Here is a 23,775-nt window from a genome sequence, read left to right on the forward strand (position 1 = left end):
GACTTGGTAAAAGAGATCGAGAAACAGAGTTCTATCGTCTTCCGTTAGAAAGATCAAGTGTGTCTGGGCCATGTAGATGGACCAGAAATGTGTAAGTCAGGTAGAAAGACACCATGCTGCTTAGAACAGATAAGGTCAAGCCATTACTATGTGTCAAAGGATAGTGAGAAAAAAACGAAGGTGTTCAGATTGGTAGAAAGACAAGATATTGCCTGGACCAGAATATGCTTAAATGAGGATGTTTCGAAAGATCGCTGAAGAATCAGCTACTGGGAAGACCACGTTAATATGTACAATGAACAGTTTGTATCTATACCAGAGCTGATAAAAGATTAAGATTAAACAGAAAGATCATATGGCAAGATGATTCTTAAATCAGGTATTCTGGACCAGACAGAGAAACTTTGTGTCAAGACAGGTCTATTCAGAGAGACTAGAGAGGAGAACGATCAGGTCGAAAGATGTAAGATACTGTCCAGACGGGTTAGGACGGCCCCGAGATATTCACATCAGTCTGAACATGCAAAGACCAGATACTCTAAAATTGAATACAACGACCAGGTTCTATTTCCCCGAATACACTTGTGTTCAAGCATACGTCGTCTGACTGGATGTCTTATACTGACATGGTCTCTCATGCTCTACATTCACACGTTTTACACGTTGCAAGGACTTTTGCACGGTTTACAAAAACCCAGGATGAAATCAAAATAAGAGTATGCATATAATCAACAGGACAAAAAAAACCTGCCACGAAGATCTGAATATCATGACTACCAATCTGTAATAATATTTTCACTTAATAAATCTATCTTGAAAGCAGGATCTAATTATTCATTGATGTCAATTACTCTTTCCGTATTGAACCCCAAACATGTGATAGAATGTTATGAATATAGCTATCATGCTATTTTACACCTTAAAATTAGGTTTAATTTCCTATTTTATGTGCTTTATTTGGCTTAGTGTAAAAAGTCAGGGGGGAATACATAAAGGTGATGAAGCTCAAAATCAAAACTTTACCAAAGGAAATATGACAAACAAAGTTTTCGATATTGATGCAAATTTGCTCGCTTGCTAGTTTTATTAAATCATTAACAGCGTACAACGTGGAGCTATGCCATGATTCCAGCGGGTAAGGCTATGTGTCCCGGCAAGTAAAGAGAAGGAGAACGCTGGCACACCACAGCGTCATAGCGCCAAACTGTTTTGTTCTATTTCTAATAAATCAAGGCGATTATAGTTATTATATCAGCCAAATTGCTTTTTTTCTGCCATCAATCATCAGCTTCAGCTCTGAGGCCATTCCGCTCTATGGTTTATGTTTTAATTTTCTATCATTTAACCTCCCTTAGTATCCTTAATCCCCAGCATTCCCACTTTATTGTCTGGAGCGGACTTGCATCCGCTAATTATCTCATTCCCCATGTGCAAACGTGTACTTTACGCTGAAAAATAACGACCTTCACCTTGCGGGCAAGGGAGGCTATCATTTATATGTCCCTGCAAAATACGCTGGCATGTATATTGCATTGCAGATGGAAGGACTCTTCAACTACATACAATGTCATTACAGTTCATATTATGCACCAAACATTCACACCTCGGGTTAGGATTTTTCTTTGATGTAAATTTCAAATTATTTTAATAGGTATACTCTAATCAATTAATATTTGTCAGTTATTTTAGGATATTCATGCCATGCATAACATTCACAATATATATGTCTGCCATGAATTAAAATCCTTAACTGATACCGTTTGTAGGCGTACGTAATAACCTTCTTGAAGGACACTTTTGTACTAACTAACATTACGTAGAACTCATAGAAGCAATGTTACGAATATTCAAGATTCAAGATTGCAAATAAATGAAACAACACGATTTATTGTTTTCAAGAATGACTTAGAATTAATGATCGTTTTGCCACGATTTGATGGCCAGTTGCTAAAACATGTGACGTCTTAAAATAATCATGTCTGATTCACTCACAAAGTGCGTGTTCAAGTAATCAAGTAGAAAGGTATCAGCAACGAAAGAGTATTGAAACCATTCTTTCTATTTCATACTGTCTAATCTGTACTGATGAATGTACAGATTTTCTGGTATCATTGAATGTCCCATGACCAGTATCTCCATCAACCACCCTCTCACTCACTCACTCACTTAGTCCGTGGAAGTTTCTGGGTGTCAAACCATTTGATCAAGCGTTCCGAACCAGTAATAGAGTGTAAGTGTGTTGTAAGGCACAATGTTCCAGAAAGACCTACACATCCTTAATGGTCATTTATTAGATACTTAGGCTCTTTGTCATGATATGTGATTGCGTCGGTGTCTTTGAGGTCCAAATTGCATCTCATTATTTCCACAGGCACCCTCTCTGAGCCGAGACATCAAAGAAACTTGCCAGGGAATTTTAGATATCGTTTCTAGCTTTCACATGAATCCAGGAATACATATTGTGTCATTAGTTCTAGAAGCATTGCTTTTGGGGTGAGTGATTTCGGTTTGAGTCCTTTAAACATAAGATCAGTGCGTTGGGTTGACCAAATCATGGACTGGTGAGTGAGTTTACTTTCACGCTGCAGTTAGCATTAATCCAGCTATATGGCAGGGGCCTCTAGCTAATCGAGTCTGGACCACACAATCGAGTAATCAACAGCATGAACATCTTTCTTCACAACTGGGATACGCTGACACATGTCAACCAAGTCAGCCGCCTCTTATGATATTTATGGGTTGTTCAAGTCAAGATCTTCACGGCTAAGTCATGGAAGAACTTCGTAATCCACTAGTCATCGCTAGATTAACATCACGTAGTAGGGATACATAAATTGCATCGTAAAAAAATTAGTTTTGAAAAAAATCCATCATGACGGTTTAGTTTCTTTTCTGAAAAATAGAACTTTTATGTTTTGCCTTATTTATATATTTTTTTCATTTATATTTCGATTCAATAAGAAATCAGTCTTTAAACGAGAAATAATGGAACACACAGACCGTCCTGACACTGGTGATGACGTCTACATTCCTGTGTTCGACCAGTGTAAGCAGATATTTCTCTATATTACCCACCCAGGATCGGTGGTCGGAAAAACCAATGTATCAGTATCGCTTCACAAGAGTAATCAGGCTAGTCATTTTGAGAACCAATAAAATAATTTGTGAAAGTATCGGAAATGCATCACCTTTATTCCTCAGTCCTCATGAGAAATGTGATTCAGTAATTAATGATGATGAACAACCGGGAAGAGGGGATGAAGTGCCTCGAAATGTCATTGGAATTTCATAACACAAATAAACCGATTTCTCAACGTTTAAAGAGGCTTGGAATAAAGGATCTTGTATATTTGTTTCAGCTTGGAACATCTCTTATTTCGTGTTTCTAAATAAATAAGTGACTGGCAATCTCAAAATTACTTCTAACTTACAAAAAGAAGTTTCACAATGGAAATACAACCAATTACTCATATCTGAATGCTCTTCTAATGTACTTGATGTACTTAACCAATACAATCTTACCGCAGGGTTCAATGCAAAGCTTTCAGGGCGTTGAAAATGAAAATATAGACCGCCTCTTTATATAGAATCATGAATTATTCAGAGAGGAATCTATCGCTCCCAGCTACAATAGACAGAATACCATTCCTTTGTGAGAAAATCGTACTAATTCTACTCACAGGACAAATGCTTTACCTGAAATGCAATTACTTGTGTGCGAATGGGCATGTCGTTCTAATGCGAGATCTGCCCGGTACTAGCTACTCAAAGGCCTCTGCATGGAAAAAACTCAGAGCCAAAGGCTGTTTTTGTAGACATTCCGATTACCTAGTTAAGAAGGCCGTCACTAGCGAATATCTTTCAATTTCGTTCAATCAACACGTATCCGTTTTTATGTCTTGGGTCTCGAGCCTATGACATGGTGGCCGGGGTGTAGGCTGCGGCTGCTGACGGACGGGTATGTGGAAGATGGGGAGGCTGACGTTCGTGACAGCAGACACTTGGGAGGCAAGAATCAATCCCGTTATAGAGGGAACTCTATTTACTCTCATTCTTCACACTGTACTTCAAATATTTGCTGAGCTGCAGCCGGGACGACCCTCAGACTTGCAGGTGCGACACCGTCAGCGGTGACCTCGATTGTTACATGAAGCTTGGAGATAGGTCGGGGAAGTTGTACAATGGTGTGGCAAAATAATCATCACTTCCACCATTTTTTTGTTATGATTACTACGACTGCAACAACTTCTACCATAACTATTGTTGTTACTACTACCAGTCATACTACTATCACAGTAATGTTCCAACTACATCAAGAACTATTACATAACAACTACAAATGCGATTACAACGTCTATCTCTATTGATAGAATTCTGCTATACCGATCCAGCTATCCCCTCTAACAGAACAAATACGAAAACTGCTTCAACATTGTTGCTACAAATACAACGCCTAATGATCTCATTTACTTCCCTTCATGTGTTACGGCTTCTGAAACTACAACTACTACCACCACTACACGAACATCCACAAGTTTATGATACTTTTATACAATTAATACTTCCGTTTTACCTAGCCCAACTTCCACAAATTGTATTCATACTTCTATATACTTCTTCGACTAGCTATAACTAGTCCTACTTCCACAAGTTGTATTAATAGTTCTACTATAACTAGCCCTACTTCCACAAGTTGTATTAATAGTTCTACTATAACTAGCCCTACTTCCACAAGCTGTATTAATAGTTCTACTATAACTAGCCCTACTTCCACAAGCTGTATTAATAGTTCTACTATAACTAGTCCTACTTCCACAAGCTGTATTAATAGTTCTACTATAACTAGCCCTACTTCCACAAGCTGTATTAATAGTTCTACTATAACTAGCCCTACTTCCACAAGCTGTATTAATAGTTCTACTATAACTAGCCCTACTTCCACAAGCTGTATTAATAGTTCTACTATAACTAGTCCTACTTCCACAAGCTGCATTAATAGTTCTACTATAACTAGCCCTACTTACACAAGCTGTATTAATAGTTCTACTATAACTAGTCCTACTTCCACAAGCTGTATTAATAGTTCTACTATAACTAGCCCTACTTCCACAAGCTGTATTAATAGTTCTACTATAACTAGTCCTACTTCCACAAGCTGTATTAATAGTTCTACTATAACTAGCCCTATTCCACAAGCTGTATTAATACTTCTGCTATAACTAGCCCTTCTACAATTTCTATCAATGATTATATTACTAGCCCTACCTATAATACTGCTGCTGCTCCTGCAATACGACTATTACTATTACTACTAATGCTGTTAGTACTACTACTTCAACTGCTGTTTGGCATTCCTATTTGATTTGATTCCCAGCGCTTCCACAGCATGTCTTGGTGCATCTTGCACGATATCAGGAACAGCACGTCATGGACTGTGGTAACTGCACGGTAACTAAGCCGTCGAAACACTGTGTTCTCCTGGATCTAATTTGTCAGTGAATACGATCGAACTTCTGACTGTTGACTTAAGAAACGTCTATGTTATCTACGTGCTGGACGCCAATTCGGCAACCAGCAAGACCTCAGGTTTGAGACCTCAAGGGTGAGGGGTTATGTGTAGACATTGCCATTAATTACATTATAGATGGCAAGGGTTACTGATAGATACACTATCAGGGACAAGGAAACCATCGCATTATAGACACATGTATCACGTTCGATATCCCAGTGTGTATACTGGGGTTGTATATTATTGTCAGTATATGATAATCCCATTGTGTGAGTTCGTCAGTTCCTGGAGTGAATGGAAGACAAAACTGAAATGTAAAAAGAAAGCATTTAACCCATTTCAACGGTCATATCATAACACATGTGCTCTGTAGTATTAAGTTGTATCATGAGGGTGATTTACGAACGATAATAAATGAGGACACTATGTTTTCTCGAAACAATGTGTGCATTCTGCCCCGCGGTGCTGTCACAAACACGCACTGTTCAAATGTTCATGTGAACAAACCTTAGGAAACGTAGTTCGAATCTACAATAAGGTACAGTCTGTATAATCGTGTGTGTGTGTTAAAACTGTTATACAGAGTTGCATTTCTTGAACTTGATAAGATCTCCTGGTCGTCCGGAGAGCTTTTCATGAGTGTGCGTGTGTCCCATTCATGACATTATATTTTTGTTATGTAAAACCTATCAGATTCATCTCATTTGATTCGAGATCACCTGCCGTGATGGCGTGAGAAGACTTTGAGAACCATTTCTCCTTTGCTGGCCAATTTAGCGATCATCATAAAGTAGACATTGTTAAACAAAATATGACCCGTGAAGATCCGAGTTAGAATACTGATCTTAAGCAACCCATGCCTGTTGTAAGAGACGACTAACGGGAGGTCAGGCTTGCTGACTTGGTTGACACATGTCATCGGTTCCTAACTGTTCAAATCGATGCTCACGCTATGTATCACTGGATTGTCAGGTCTAAACTAGATTATTTTCAGATCGGCGCCATATAGCTTAAAAATTGCCGAGAGCGGCGTAAAACTAAACTCAGTCACTCTTGTGGATTACTGTTTAAGCCTATATGTACCACTTAGTTTTAAAGACAATGTTTCATCACATGTTTACATCTACATTACATATAGCTATATTAAAGGAATGAGACAAATGCATTGATTACACCCACATGCCTTAATGAATGCGTCTAATAACACCTATTCTCTACTCACCGAAGTTGTTATGGCACGGGGATCCAAAGCACCTGATCTTGAGTGAATGGTCTGTTCTTTCATCTTGAATTCATTTCTGTTTAACCTCAGGGATAGCTTTTTACACTCCTCACTTTAATAATCCCGTCTTGGGAAATGGCGTTGTAACATTTCTTTCAAGGAACTGTGAAGCAAAAGAGTTTTTAATCTTCAATCTGTCTTTCATTTTATTCATCAGATTTAAACCTTTTCTCTACTAAATGCTAAGGCATCAAATCAAAGCAATAAAGGATTCTTATTTAAAGTTATTATTCCCATGGATGCTTTTCATTCGTGTAAACTGATATGATGGAATACAACGATGTGATATGGAGTCATTTGATCCAAACGAGGAACTCGACAATAACAACCCCGACGGGATACAACTAAAACCCATATCAAAAGTGACTTTATTTATAAAGTGAAGTGCACTCCGCCTGACAGAACTGATAAACCTACTTAGGTCGAACGTTTGTATCGGAAAAGAAGTGATTCAATTCATATTAAAGTCTTTGCGTCATAATGCTTTCAAGAGGTTCAAGTTATCTCACACCGTGCTTTGTCAAACACAGACTGTTTGGGCTTGCCAACATGTCCCAAAATAAAGTAAAGAATTTAAGATACATGCAGATATTCTCTGTGCTTATCACGCAAACATGGTCAGGTGTATGGACAGAAAGCCTAAAATCTGTTCATCTACGTTTTCATGGAATCGATTCCAGTTGTATGCTCTTCGTGTGTGTTCATCTTTGACGTAGGCAGTCCATCGTCCTCATCATGTGTTCTCAATCACGATCGACGGACCACGAGGCAGCTATTTAAAGCGCAGAATACATGCTCGTCGAGCAAGCGCTTTATATACTCACCATTTAACCTGAGTAGAACATGGAATAACATGCAAAATTAACTGATATCAGTATATTGAACTTTAATCAAAGTTGAGGAAAACCAGGAAGGCGCAATACTCCCGTGTTCGAGATCTCAAACAAAGTGTAATATCGGCTGATGGTCGGCCTATTTCGGTTATTAAAGCTCTGCCATCATCCCGAGAGAGTGAAGCAGTTCTGGTTAAATTAATTCCTCCTCTGCTGCCGACTGCTTGGAACAGAGCAGAGAGAAAGTGTTAGATATTGATATTGGCAGGAACAGCAGTGGCATATCGACCTCCGGTGTACCGTGGTGGCAGACAGCGATCACATCTTGTAAATGTACGGGCAGTTGAGGCCACATGTCAGAGGTGGCAGTGGAGACCATTCGCGAGTACAAGTAGGCTAGTTGGTGTTCAGGTAGGCCAGAAGATGTTCAAGTAGGTCAGATGATGTTCAGGTAGGCCAGGAGATGTTCAGGTGGGAATGCTTGTGTTCAAGAGGCCCTGTGTGAGCTGAAGTGGGGCAGTTCATGTTCAGATAGGTATCCATGTACCCAGGGGGCAATAGTAGGAGTTAAAGTAAGCCAACAGATGTTCCGGTCGGCCAGTTGGTGTTAAGGTAGGAATGCATGTGAACACGATACCTAACTGATGTTCAAGTTGAAATGTATGTGATGAGGAGGCATAGTATGAGTTAAAGCAGGCTAGCAGGTGTTCAGGTAGGCTTGCACGTGTTCACGTAGACCTTTATGAATTAATGCAGGCCAGCAGATGTCCACGAGGCTCTTATGAGTTAATGTGGGCCAGCAGATTTTCAGGTAGGTCTGCAGATGTTCAGGATGCCCAGTTAATGTTCATTTAGGAACGCATGTGATTTAAGACCTTAATTCAGGGGAATGTATGCTGTTCTGATAGGCCTGCATGCACTCCGGATTCCCTGCAAGGGGCAGTGTGGTCATGAAGGTGATCACTTAAGGTTGGTATGAGTGATCTGTTGGGCCTGCTTGAACGTTGACTGTTGATGGTGGAAAACGTCGTATTGATGGTGATGGTGCAAGACGCGACGTTGACTGTGAGGGTGAAAGACACTTTATGATGGTATTAATGGCACAGTATTGGTGGTGACTTGAAGACAAGAAACTGATGGTGGGAGTGGAACACAACATATTGACAGTGAGGTTAACGGCATATGTGTGATAATAATAGACACAATAATAGTGGGGTGGGTCAAAGACACAGTAGATATGTTATAGTGAAAGACACAATAATGATGGGGTGGTTCGAGTGAGTGAGTGAGTGAGTTTAGCTTTACGCCGCACTCAGCAATATTACAGCTACATGGCGGCGGTCCGTAAATAATCGAGTCTGGACCAGACAATCCAGTGATCAACAACATGAGCATCGATCTGCGCAATTGGGAACCGATGACACGTGTCAACCAAGTCAGCGAGTCTGACCACCCGATCCCGTTAGTCGCCTCTTACGACAAGCTGAGTCGCCTTTTATGGCAAGCATGGGTTGCTGAAGGCCTCTTCTACCCCGGGACCTTCACGGGTCGGGGGGTGGTTCGAAGACACAGTATATTTGTGATAACAAATAATAGTGGGTGGGTCAAAGGCACAGTATATATGTTATAGTGAAAGACACAATAATGATAGGGTTGGTCAATATGAGGTAGATGTGATAATAAAAGGCACACTATTGATGGGTGGGTTGAAGACACAGAATATTTGTGATCGTGAAAGCACCATATTGATGGGGTGGGTCAAAGGTACCAAATTAATGGTGATGGTAAAAGACTCCACTGTCATGATCAGTATATGGCAGTAGCCACAGGTCAACGTGTTTGTTGAGGGTGGAAGGCAGTACTGTGACCGCGCATGTGAGTAACACCACATTGATGGACAACTACATGTGGTGGCTAGATGTCCTGATGCTTTCGACGCCCCACAGTGATGAATAGTTCAAACTGATGAATACCACACTCTGGTGATGAATACCACATATTGATGGATAGCGCCCATTGATGAATGCCAAACACTTATGGATACCACGCATTGATGATGCTATTTACGCGAAACCACACCAGACCGCTGACAGAACACACCTCAGCGCCTTCCTAGAAGACTTTCTTTTGAGGAACGTCTCCACATCTGTGGTTGTTGAGGTTGTCCACACATACATCTCGCACCGACGTTGACAGCTTGCAGACCACAGAACAACGGCTGCGGCAACGGCACCAGTGCCCCGACAGCAGGGCTACACACAGCGATCGCTGACTATAGCAGTGAGCGATGAAACAGCAGAACATCCACAGCGCGTTTCGCCAAACGCTTGCCTCAGGCATCTCTCGTACACGCGATTCTGTTAAGAGTCCGCGATTTGCTGTGAATTAGCATCTTGAAGGGACCGGGCCTGTCGTTAGCCGGATTTCCATCAGGAGCAACTTTGCACAAAACCATTTACAGCTGGGGTATAGTTTAGTTAAAATAGAAATGTCTACATTACGGCTTGTAGGGAATGACGATTAAAGAGCTTATTCACCAGCTCAGAGAGACACATTCCCATTACGTATAACCAATATTGAAGAATACCGTACATCTGATGACTGAAAACAAGTTCGTCGTGATTTCAGGAGTGGAAAATATGTTTTTTATACGGACTGATCGAACAATTCTAGACGATAAAAGAACAATATTCCTTTAAACTTGTGTAGTATGAAACTTTATTGGAGCTATCAGAATTCAGTAAGTGTCTTGTTGGTACACAAATAGTATATGGTTACGTTGCTAAGATTAAATAGATTCAACATTCGTGGAATGTATTGTTACACTTCAACCTTGGAAGTGCGGAAACTTCGTTTTATGGTCGGTAACCCTTGTCTCACAGTGTTTACATGTAAAGCTAAATGGATGACACCATTTCCTTAGAAGTTTATTTTGTGTTATGACTCCATGACCAGTTAGTCGCTTAAGTCCCTAGCAACATTCCTGATTAACGGGATTTCACTGTAAATGGGTTATGTGACTGACCTCGATGCAGCAAACGCAAAACAAATGAGTACAATCAATATATTCTGAAACCAACACTTGTAAACCTATTGTTACTGACAACATAAAGTATCATGGCGTTAACAGTGTGCCGATTGTGTCCCTATCGGAACAGGATGGTATACCTAAAGCAAACGTCACCTCCGTAGAAACAAGGACGGGAGAGAGTACCGCTTAATCAAAGATGAACCCACAACGTTTTATGTCAAGCATGTTACAGATCTATATCAAATGAGTGAAACGCGTGTAAGTAGGTAAACAAATTATCGATTTCATGTTGCGAGATCTGTATATAATTCTTCCTCGATGGGGATTTTCCCTCGTTGAACCATTGTTAAGTCGACTGTTTAATACAATGACCCTTTACATAGTAGCGCTGATGGATTTTCCAAGGACATGACATATTGCATTTACAGTAAATGTATGCATGTGTAAGGTAATACTGTCACGGTGAGGTCAGTCTGTTCAAAGCGATAAGCCCTTACGTGTTTCATAATATAACTGATTCATTGGTATGTTATGTGTGCCATCTATATGTAATGCTAAGTACGTTATACTGTATACATGAAATGATTTAATTATATTGTGTTATGAGTTCCACTGAACAAGTGACCTGTCCCCCATTTGTTATGCTGTACGTATAACTGTAGCATTGTGCATATTTTATGCGGGATTATCGTTGGTTAAGGAATATGAGACATAAGCACATAAACATATACATGTATTCCAGTACACTAGAGGAGAGGAGTCTAAGTTTGTTATATCCAACGTTTGTATACATATTTTATACCGCAATATTGTTGGCAAAAGAATATGAGAGAATCACAAGTTTCATTGAAATCGAGAGGGACATCGAAGTCTGTTATGTATTAAGTTTACAATATTATTCATATTTTATGCACAAATAATAGGAAGGAACGAAACTGACACTGAGCTCATATTTGCTGCTGGCGCTGAGTGTAAGCATTTACGTTTTGAATGCTCTTCCTTAGTACCGGAACGTAACAACGGTGCACCACCTATCCTCTTTTAGAATGTACTGTTATAAGCCCCCACAACACATTAAGGTATTTGCGTGATTCCATTAACAGGAGATCTGTGGCAATGTCGTGCTACACGCAGATTCACCATCTTAATGATATTGTCCCCTGATAATCACCAGGATATTACGTAACACTTTCTCTCCTCTGGCAAAAACTCTCACGGTCGCAGTCGGTGAAACTCTTCAAATATGTGTGAAGTATACCAGTTAATGCCCCTATTAAGCGGAAGGCGGTGCTGTCAAACACGGGGAGAGTCAAACAACGTAAACTTCTTTCTTATTCGCATATGTGTGTTACGCACAAATTATGTTTATTTAAATATCACATCGATTCACATATTTCTAAATATACTCTTCATAAAAAGTAGGGGAACTATACTTGCATTGTACGATTGTCGGAATTGGGAGATATATGGGATTGAATCAATGTCGATACAAGAATAACGCATGTTTTGTGAATGCATCACCACATGGATTTTATTCAAAGCGAAGCTGTTCTTTCAGTTATCCCCCTTTTTAGGTGACTGGAGTATGAACATTTTGAAATTTTGAACTTTTCAGTCAGAGGTGTGTGATTTGACCCTGAAAATCCTGACATGCTCAGATGCAAGAAAATTATCGGAAAAAATGGACTACAATGATTTATCGATCTAACCTGAAAAAAATGTCAGTTCATAATGACACCCAATGCACGTGTAGGATGTTCCCACGTTGTGTACGTTCTTCCCATACATTGTTTTTGCGTGTGGTGATAACATGAAATGATGCTGAATACACAAGATGAATGTCATTGTAACGTTCCTGAATGGATTTTCTTCCTACCAGACATCAAAGTTCAGGTTCCCCTACTTTTTTGAAGAGTATAGACAGGGTATTTTCATATATGTCTTGAAATGCAACTTAGCTTGCATTTTTCAGTCATATTACACCCTTGTACCCCTGCAGATTGTACACCTGCGTAGCGGTACACACAGCTATATAGCTTCCTCAATTGCTTCTCATTTTTTTACTCAAACGTCACATATTTATGTCTTTATTTCTGAAATGGTTAGGCTTTTTGCATTACATTTGCCTTGAAATTCAAAGCGCTATCGGGTCAGTTTTATCGCAACCTTTCCAGTCGTGGCAGATAAACAAGGGGCAGTGGTAGCTGAAGACCCGGTTTCGAGTCAGGTGACTGAGCCAGTGGGGCTACTGGTTTAATGTAAAGGTACCAAATCACCCACATTCTATCTGCCTAGTGAAACAATTAACTAAATCGTTTGTGCAGTACACGCAGAGTAACATACGTTCAGATCACTAAAACTGGTTACAGGAGGCATAGGAGGATTATTGATATTCCCGTGCAGCAAACATGTTACGATGAGAACAAGTGTTCGATGAAAGATGGTCCCTAATAAGTGGTTAGTGTCGCCATAGTTGAACACAATCAATGGCAAGCTCACGCTTAACAGAGGGAAACAGGTGCGTTTTCGCTGATACTTCTGACCAGCCCAGGCTGCTTGGTACCACGTGGTCAATGAAACAGTTGCTGGTCATGCTGCTATACCAATCAACAAATTGACTGTTACTACATGACGTTTCTATAATTGCATCTTTTATTTTCATAAAAATGGAGAAACCAGCTTTGATGCTGAATCTTCACATGATAATTTCTCAGGTCTTTGAATGTCATTTAGAAGTGAAAATACATAAGAATGAAGATTTTTATGGATATCAACTTCTTTATGAGAGAACACAACGTTTCGGAGTTAATGCTTACTCCTTCATCATTTCAACTTTTCTCATTTCAACCCACGATATATGACATGTATGGAGTCTGTGACCGGTCTGGCAAATAGCGGTTACAAAAAATGAATTTTGAGTTTGTGATCACCGATTAGCACCACAAATGCATTTATTAGCAATTATATTACAAATTGGAGTGGGAAGTACGTTTATTGCGCTTTTAGTTAGCCTGGTATATTAATGAATCGATGGAGCACATCTTCAGCTGAAGGGACGAATGTTCATGAAGTCCTTATAATCAGAAATCTATCGGCGCAAATAGCGACATAGCGGAATCGGTACCCTGGCTTTGTTCCGTCTGCTACTTGTGTTTGTGGGAAAGTTAAGCATGTATGGATGTAAGGAACAAAGTGGAACTGGTCATTGATGCTTGGGGTAGCGTGTCATTGAGTCAGATGAGGCAGGGGAGAGGAGGAGCACTATCATATCCATTAGAAGACCATTGTTGACAAAATTGCTAATCTACGCCATTTTAGAGACAACCATAGGTCGTGAAATGATATATAAACGATGAGTGTAGTGCAAGGTTAAATTGAATTGGGCAGTTCCATATGGACACCGACTTCAGAATAGGCTAACCACTTGCTCTATATTACCATTCACTTGCTCAACAGACTGTGTTAAAACTCATTTACATCTCTACTTTGCTTTGGCAGATGACCGGGAGAGGGCGCTAGTGAAAGGTGGCACTCGTTGACGGCTCGAGCGCTGCACGCGGCTGTGAGGCGGTGAGAGCGAGCCAGAGAGCAAACGGCTTCTGCTGTACCTAACTAGCAGACGACAATCGGCTGAAGCGCGGGAAGGATTAAAACATCAGGAGTGTCAACATGCGATTTGAAAACTTCGCTCTCCAATAAAAAAAAATTCTCAGATCTCCTGATCTGCGAACAGTGCTATCATGCGGTCTTGTGTTGGACAGTTCCCAAGAGGCTCAGACAGAACAAGCAGGGCAATGCTATCCGTAGCATTGGAAGCAAGTTGGGAGATGCTCACAGATACACGTTTTTCATCAAAGGGCAATATCACAAAGGGACCATGACTTGTAAACAAAACAACTTTCTCTTGATCGTAGCTGGACTGTTGACTGCTTCAGGACAGGAATGAGTATGGTTGCTCTGGTCGTGCTACTGTGCATTGTTTGTGGGGTGACTTGCAACACAGAGACAAAACAGGATGTATACATAGCGGGGTTGTTCCCTACGGACGAGAACATCCCCGAGGGAGCTATTGGACGGGGTGTCAGACCCGCGGTGGAACTAGCATTGCAGCATATAAACAATCATACCGGAATACTCAGCCGCTATAACCTCAAGATGACTTGGAATGACACAAAGGTAAGGGCTATCAACTGATTCTGTTCGATATTTGAACATTGTTTTCGAAATGAAATGACACGATATGATGTGATCTGAAGGAATAAAATAAGGCATGCGTTATATGTTATGAGATAATCTAAAATGCAGTAAATATAAAGTACAGTAAAACTAAATAAGTTCATTCAAGTGGTATTGATGACATGTTGCATGGAAAATATTCTTAGAGACCGATATGATCAAGGAGACCGATGTTAATGCAAGGTATATTGTGTATCTAAGCTATATAAAACATCAGCAGGATGAGTTAAAGGATTTGTCGTACTGTGTACTTTGGGGGATGTCGGTTGGTATAAGAGGATTTATCAAATGGTTTACTGTTGGATTATCATATGATTTACAGAGAGATTCGTCAGATGGTTTACTATGGGATTTGCGAGATGAGTTACTACTGGATCTATCGAAAGATTCACTGTGGGATTTTACTGTGGGATTTATCAGATGGTTTATTGTAGAATTTCCCACATGATTTACAGATGCATTTGTCAAAAGATTCACAGTGGGATTTTACTGTGGGATTTATCAGATGGTTTATTGTGGCATTTGTTAGTTGGTCTACTGTTAGATTTGCCAGATGGTTTAATGTAGGATTAGCCAGGTGGTGTAAAGTGGCAAAGATACGTTATGTTATATTCAACCTACACATTGACTATTCCAGAAACGGTATATCCCTCTGGGATGTCAGTTGGATTAAAGTGGGATTTGTCAAATGGTTTAAAGTGGTATTTACCAAAGTGCTTACGGTGGGATTTGTGCGATTGTCAGATCGTTTACCGTGTGATTTGTCAGATGATTTACTGCAGGATTTGTTATATGGTTTAAAGTATGATTTTTTATGGTTTTCTGTAGGATGTAACCAAGGTGTTTACTATGAGGTTTGTCAGATTGTCACATGGTTTACCGTGGGATTTGTCACATGGTTTTAAAGTGGATCTTTTAGGTGGTTTACTATGGGATTTACGATTGTGTGTACTACGGGATTTACTACCACATTGCCAGATGGTCAAAGAAACGTTTCTTTTACATTCAGCCTACACATTGACTGTTCCACAAAGTGTGTATCCCTTAAAACCACATTCGATATTCATCGTTAATGAACAGCTCAGTATTTCTGCAAATGTAGCAAAACATCGTTGACCGGTAGCATGATAGCATCAAAAGGTAACCAGTGTCAAGGGTGACATCACATTTCACAATGACACTTGAAGCGGAATCTGACATTTGTAAACAATAATGTGACTGACAACGACCTGAAACGCACTCTATATTTTCATTCTGTAGAAAGGCTTTGGGTATTTTCAACGAATCTCACAGTTCTTGTTCCAGATTAAAGGTTAGTTGGAATAAGTCCTCTGCAGGTATGCCCTGGTATTACCTCCTTACTAAGTAATGTTAGATTAAATTGGATACACGGCAAGTCAAGGAGAAAGGATCTGGAAACAAATTGTGAAATTTATATGATCCTCTCGAAATGAAACTAATTCTAAGGTATGGTAAGTAGGAAGTGTCAGAATGGCGGCTGCCGGAGACTACATCTGCCGTCGGGTATCACGTTGCGTGATGTCAAAGCTGTAGGCAGTCACAGCGATGATACATAGAGAGGAAAAGTATCTTTTTTCAGATCTATCGAACCAGTTCCAACCATACACTGGGGACATATCTATTTTCGAACGGACGTAGATAAATAATAACCCGCTCCATGTATATGTGGCTTAAATCCATAGGCGAAGTGCTGTAGTGATTTTAAAAGAGTTGCGTTGATGTGCCTTAATGAGGACTCTTTAATGCTGGAAGCGTGCCCGGATGCAACTGGAAGCGTATCGGCCACCACTCGTCTCCTGTCATCTGCCATTAGGGGGCAACTACAGTCTCCTTCAGCAGCAGGGAACTGGGCAAGACGTCTTCAGATATTTATTGCTGAAAAAAGTAGACCATATACTACTTATGAAAAGGTTACATTACACTGGACACATCAACAACATTTTCTGTGGCCTCAGGTGACGGGGTTCGATGACCAGAGGACGGTGGCTCTGTACAAGACTAGCACCTGTTGAGGACTGAGAGATCCCCAGGCATATGTTGTCTCACAGTTGCCGTAGGAGTGAAGGTTCTACTTGTTTTCCTTACGAAATGATACCAACATAGCATTTTGTAAAAGTCATGTGTTATGCACAACTGAAAATACGCTAAATGTCAGCGACATACTATATTATGGGCCGTTGCTTGTATATAATGTCAAGCGTTCATTCGTATCCTTTACGGGGTGTTTCCCATAATTGGTGTCGTTGCAGTTGCGATGCAGTTGGATATTGCTTAGGAATGACTTGCTGTTATGAAACTCACCATTTATTATTTGTTACATCCGACAATCGTATATATAAATGATTTCACGAAAGTCTCTCAGTTTAAATTGCTTGATGCAGAAACATATTCATAACTTTTCACAAAGGTAATCTATTTATCGAAAAAACGATTATAATAGTTTTATGTCCTCAACTTAAAATATCACAATCACGATTTCTTTGCATCAAGATATGACGAAGTGGCTCAGTGATTTATGCGTCCGCTTGTCACGCCTAAGCCCAGGTTCGATTCTCTACATGGGCACAGAAAAGCCAGCACAACTATCACATGATTTTACCAAAACACGACTTGGAGTTTACTAACCCATTCTTTTCGTAAGAGGCGTCAAACGTGATTGGGTGGTCAGTCTTTCTGGTTGATTCATGTCATTGTAACCCACTTCTGTAGGCCAATGCTCATGATATCAATCACTGGACTGTGCGTTCCAGATTCGATTATTTTCTCACTGGAATATTGCCGAGAGCAGCGTTTACCACCAAGTACATAACTGCTCTTAATGGCTTGAACAGGTTAAAGGGCAATTTTATATCATGAAACTCATCTTATTGCGATGTATTGTCATTGACTGCTCTTTCACCCATGTACCGTTTGTTTAGGTGGTTCACATTTCACTCGAATAGCGTTTCATAAACCATTTTAGTACACTCTAGGGTTAAATTACTCTCCTGTGCGCAGCCCAAAGTGATTGATCCTTGTATTGAAAGTAGTGCAATTAGCGACTGAAATGAGATACAGATATACATAATTGTATAAGTCGGTTTCCAGCACGCTCGAGAAGATGTCCACACAAATCACGAGTATATATCCATGAGAAAAAACCCAAAAGAACAACAATATTAATCGATAAGACAATGTCATTGAGGAATCCACAGACATGTAACGAAGGACATATTTGTCAACTGACATTGATCGAGCATAGATGATGTGGGCACCATATGAAACAATTAATTAGAGGAGAAAAAACGGTTTCATGTATACTCAGCTATCGACATATGAAACTACCGTTTCCTCAAGGTAGGGGTTTTCCATATCGATTGCGTGTCTGCAAATAGGTCCAGCTATATTATATACTTCACTTACCTTGAGAATGTTTACTCAGCGAAACACGAGGCACCTATAATTTTTCTTCACATTGCGTTGATGCGAATAAATCACAATGTCTTCCCATTGATCGTGTTGGTCTCGTAGGCTGTAATTAGGAACCTGTCTGGATTCGTTTCAGTCACGTGAAACTGTTTTAAGGCGAAGAAGTACAAGGTTGTCATAGTTACTGGGAACACTCGATGGTTCAGTTGGTTATAACATTCATAATGACTCGGCCATGTTTCTTTATATTTGGGGATATGAATGAGAAATTATCTGTGATAAGTTTCTGTAAGGAAATAGTTTTTAAACTTTCCAATCTACACTTTGCTGAGGATGCATATTTTGCAATAACTTACTGGTTTATTAGACACGGGAGACATATGTCGGACTAACGACTGCAGTCATCACGACATGTAGAGCTTTCTGATAAACAGCTTCTACTGCAGGCTATTACAACTGGAAGAGGAAATGTACAACAGACACTGTGACACAATATGGTAGACGGAATCTATTCTACTACTGACACTGTGACACTGACAATACAGTAGACGCAATCTACTCCCGACACTGTGACACTAACACTACTCTAGACACAATCTACTCCCGACACTGTGACACTAACAATACTCTAGACACAATCTATTCCCGACACTGTGACACTAACAATACTCAAGACACAATCTACTCTTGACACTGTGACACTAACAATACTCTAGACGCAATCTACTCTTGACACTGTGACACTAACAATACTCTAGACGCAATCTACTCTTGACACTGTGACACTGACCAATACTCTAGACGCAATCTACTCTTGACACTGTGACACTGACAATACTCTAGACGCAATCTACTCCCGACACTGTGACACTAACAATACTCTTGATACAATCTACTCCTGACACTGTAACACTAACAATACTCTAGACACAATCTACTCTTGACACTGTGACACTAACAATACTCTAGACGCAATCTACTCCCGACACTGTGACACTAACAGTACTCTAGATGCAATCTACTCCTGATACTGTGACACTAACAATACTCTAGACACAATCTACTCCTGACACTGTGATACTAACAATACTCTAGACACAATCTATTCCCGACACTGTAACACTAACAATACTCAAGACACAATCTACTCCTGACACTGTAACACTAACAATACTCTAGACACAATCTACTCTTGACACTGTGACACTAACAATACTCTAGACACAATCTATTCCCGACACTGTGACACTAACAATACTCAAGACACAATCTACTCTTGACACTGTGACACTAACAATACTCTAGACGCAATCTACTCTTGACACTGTGACACTAACAATACTCTAGACGCAATCTACTCTTGACACTGTGACACTGACCAATACTCTAGACGCAATCTACTCTTGACACTGTGACACTGACAATACTCTAGACGCAATCTACTCCCGACACTGTGACACTAACAATACTCTTGATACAATCTACTCCTGACACTGTAACACTAACAATACTCTAGACACAATCTACTCTTGACACTGTGACACTAACAGTACTCTATATGCAATCTACTCCTGATACTGTGACACTGACAATACTCTAGACGCAATCTACTCTTGACACTGTGACACTGACCAATACTCTAGACGCAATCTACTCTTGACACTGTGACACTGACAATACTCTAGACGCAATCTACTCCCGACACTGTGACACTAACAATACTCTTGATACAATCTACTCCTGACACTGTAACACTAACAATACTCTAGACACAATCTACTCTTGACACTGTGACACTAACAATACTCTAGACGCAATCTACTCCCGACACTGTGACACTAACAGTACTCTAGATGCAATCTACTCCTGATACTGTGACACTAACAATACTCTAGACACAATCTACTCCCGACACTGTGATACTAACAATACTCTAGACACAATCTATTCCCGACACTGTGACACTAACAATACTCAAGACACAATCTACTCCTGACACTGTAACACTAACAATACTCTAGACACAATCTACTCTTGACACTGTGACACTAACAATACTCTAGACGCAATCTACTCCCGACACTGTGACACTAACAGTACTCTATATGCAATCTACTCCTGATACTGTGACACTAACAATACTCTAGACACAATCTACTCCTGACACTGTGATACTAACAATACTCTAGACGCAATCTACTCCTCACACTGTGACACAGACCAATAATTTAGACGCAATCTACTCCTGACACTGTGACACTACCAATACAGTAGACACAATCTACTCCTCACACTGTGACACTAACAATACTCTAGACGCAATCTACTCCTCACACTGTGACACTAACAATACTCTAGACGCAATCTACTCTTGACACTGTGACAGTAACAATACTCCAGACGCAATCTACTCCCGACACTGTGACACTAACAACACTGTAGACAGAATCTACTCCCGACACTGTGACACTAACAACACTCTAGACGCAATCTACTTCTGACACTGTGACACTAGCAACATGGTAGACAAAATCTTCAACAGACACTGACACCAAGCAAAAAGGATTTTAAACTGTAACACACACAAAAAATAAATACTTTGTAGAACTCTACCACAACACTGTACCACACAATACGATACGTCAAGCTTGTAGAACACTTCTTTGTGTCAAAAGCTGTCTGATAGATTTTGAACAGTATACACTCTGTAAGTGGTTCATTTCCACAATTACATTCTAAACAGTTCTGTCAACTGCCAAGTGTCTGCAGTAACTCCCAACAGGGTAGAAGGCATATATTCTACAGGATTTTCATTCAATCAATGACTAAGTGTGGGCCGTTGAACGACAGTTTCCATTAGTGAGCAATCCCTTGGTGCCCAGTTGATCCTCGAGATGACCAAGAGCTTCTTGTGCGATGTCCACTGCAGCTCGCCATTGACCATTGTCCGGCGGTGAGATTTCATTATCATCTGTAGAAATTAATGAGGTACTGTGCTTTTGCACTGTCACTCTAGGATCATTAGACAATCCAACTTGTGTGAAATGTGTTCAGCTTAGGTGTAATGTATGCATTTTATAGTGGACGATTTCGGTTCCAGAAGGTAATGGACATTGTCCATTTGTTCCCGAATCAGTGGACCTCCGTTGTCTTTTTCAGTGGTGCATTACTTCAATGAGGCGCTTAATTGTATTATCTGCAGTCATTTGATATGTTTACCACGTCCACTACCCCGGCACTCACCACATACATACAATGGGTGAAGTCCATTGTTCTGCCGATCTGATGTCAGCTCTGTGGAAATGGACAAATCTAATGTACATTCGCTGCAGAGCTGATTGTATGATAATGAATGCAGCGGTCATTAGATGGGCGATACCTATGCCCATCAGTCCACGGTAAACACGTACCCACTATCGAGGGCACAACTAGAGAGTGGGTCATTTGGGTTGTCACCGCTTTCAGCAATATTCCAGCAATGTCACTTCGGGAGACACCAGAAATGGACTTAACGCATTGTTCAGATGTGGGAAATCGAACCCGGGCCGTCGGCGTGACGAGCAAACACTTTAACTGCTAGGATACCCAACCACCCCCTAGGCACAACTACATCAGGGAGGTAAAACCACAATATTGATCTGTCAAACAGTACAAAATTAACTGTGCCCCATAGCCTCCCTATAGTTGGCCGTTTGCCTGTCCCCTTCCTTCGTTAAGTTGATGCATTCGATCCATTTTGTGAAAAAAGAGACATTGTCAATGTGTGACGCAGGATTGCTATAGTGTCCTTTATCTAGACCTAAAACACAAGGCAACCCTTTTTTAAAGGAACTGAAACAAAATAGCTTGGACAAGGTACCTTTAAGAAGAATGGCAGCGATATCTGTATCTGTTGGCAGTGGTTTTGGACCATCTAAACCTCACACTCACCGTAATGTAAACTGTGATATGGGAGATGTTGCCGAGAGGTAAAAGAGTAATGTGTGTGTATCTTAAGCAGGAGGGTCGCATGAGGGTAATGTCCTCTTTCTACTTCAACGAAAACCCATCACCGATTTGAAGTATTCAATCTAAATTCTACTCCCTTTCATGTTTACTGCTACAAATGACTACACGTCGAAAATAGAAATATTAGTTTTGATAAGATACATGAGAAATCCTCCATTCCAAACGTATTATTATGCTTTAGATATTCCGCAAAGAACGATTGATATCTTAGACTGGATGTTATATATTTACTCTGTACAACTTAAAGACATGAAAAATGAAAAGCCGAGCATAGTAGAGAATCATGATAACTTGCAGACGCCTTCCCATGTTTGCAAGCCAGAAAGCAAGCAGATTAATTTGTCTCAACACGTTATTACGCAATTAATGGAACAATTACAAACTCGTTTGAGAAAGCGACATAGTAAAGAACTGGCAAAAACAGACATCACATGTACCGGATCAAAGCTAAGTACATTTAACTCTGGCTGACAATTTTTACTCAATTATCCTATTTAAACGGATGGCTTTTAGAGTCGGAGTGATGGTAATGTTCCCAGCAGGCTTCATGGCCTTTTAAATCGATTTGAAAGGATAACATAGTCTCATTTGATTCGAGATGCGGCCAGTGATGCTAGGGTTCTTCTTCTTGGGGTTGTGTTTGTGTCAGAGGTGTTAGGCCTCTCTGGTTAGGATGTAACTCAGCTCCCATCAGGCTCTGTACTTTAAGGACCATAGAAAGTCTTGTACAAGAACATTCAAGAATAGACTCAAAGATTTCTAAGTATGTTTTCTAAATATACATTTACTGTGTTTGCAGGAAATGTTGATATCTAAGGTTTTGACGGAAGAGCATCTACATGAAAAATTTGTGGTGAACCTTTGCTTGTCACTTTCAAAAATAGATTCCTAGACTCGCAACAAAGTGTTGGAGGCCATTAGAAAGTATAAGGGTGACTGGAGGACTATATTTATATCTGTTCATTCTCAATGAGGTTCCTTATATTCGATGTGGGTATATATAGATCGACATTTAGTTCTGGTATACTTTGAAGACTGTATGGAATTGAGACCGTTATTGCTTGTGTGTCCTTTAGATCGTTTTTATCTTCCGGAGGATTAAACAGTACTCACCGAAACTTAAAAATGTACCGAGAAGACGTGATTTCAGTTCGAGGGCAAAACGAAATCAGCAATATTTTTCTATCCGAGACTTCCATATCCTTCATAAAATAGACTGCACTTGCCCTTTCTAGGAGGCAGGGACCACTATGTCACAGGACAGTGACGAAGGGTGGAGATCAGGGCTATAGATTCTTGTTTTATCAAAATATGTACATGTGTTGAAATAGACTCAATGTATGTGGCCATTTTTAGATTTATAAAGATGCAATATACAAGAGTGTGGATTTAATCATGTCTTGCAGTGATTTTATTGGCCATTTTGTAAATACAACATTTATACGTG

General features: G+C 40.2%; 1 protein-coding gene across 1 annotated transcript in view; it reads left to right on the top strand.

The window, feature by feature from the left end:
• The window catches only part of LOC137261882 (gamma-aminobutyric acid type B receptor subunit 2-like), a 156,393-nt gene that overhangs the window by 40,394 nt on the left and 92,224 nt on the right, over nucleotides 1–23,775 (top strand). Inside the window, exon 3 of the mRNA XM_067799689.1 lies at nucleotides 14,154–14,831. Within this exon, the coding sequence (XP_067655790.1) occupies nucleotides 14,598–14,831 (234 nt within the window). The 5' untranslated portion in view covers nucleotides 14,154–14,597. The remainder of the gene's footprint in view (nucleotides 1–14,153; nucleotides 14,832–23,775) is intronic.

Source organism: Haliotis asinina, chromosome 14 (genome assembly GCF_037392515.1).
Source record: "Haliotis asinina isolate JCU_RB_2024 chromosome 14, JCU_Hal_asi_v2, whole genome shotgun sequence".
NCBI lineage: Eukaryota > Metazoa > Mollusca > Gastropoda > Lepetellida > Haliotidae > Haliotis > Haliotis asinina.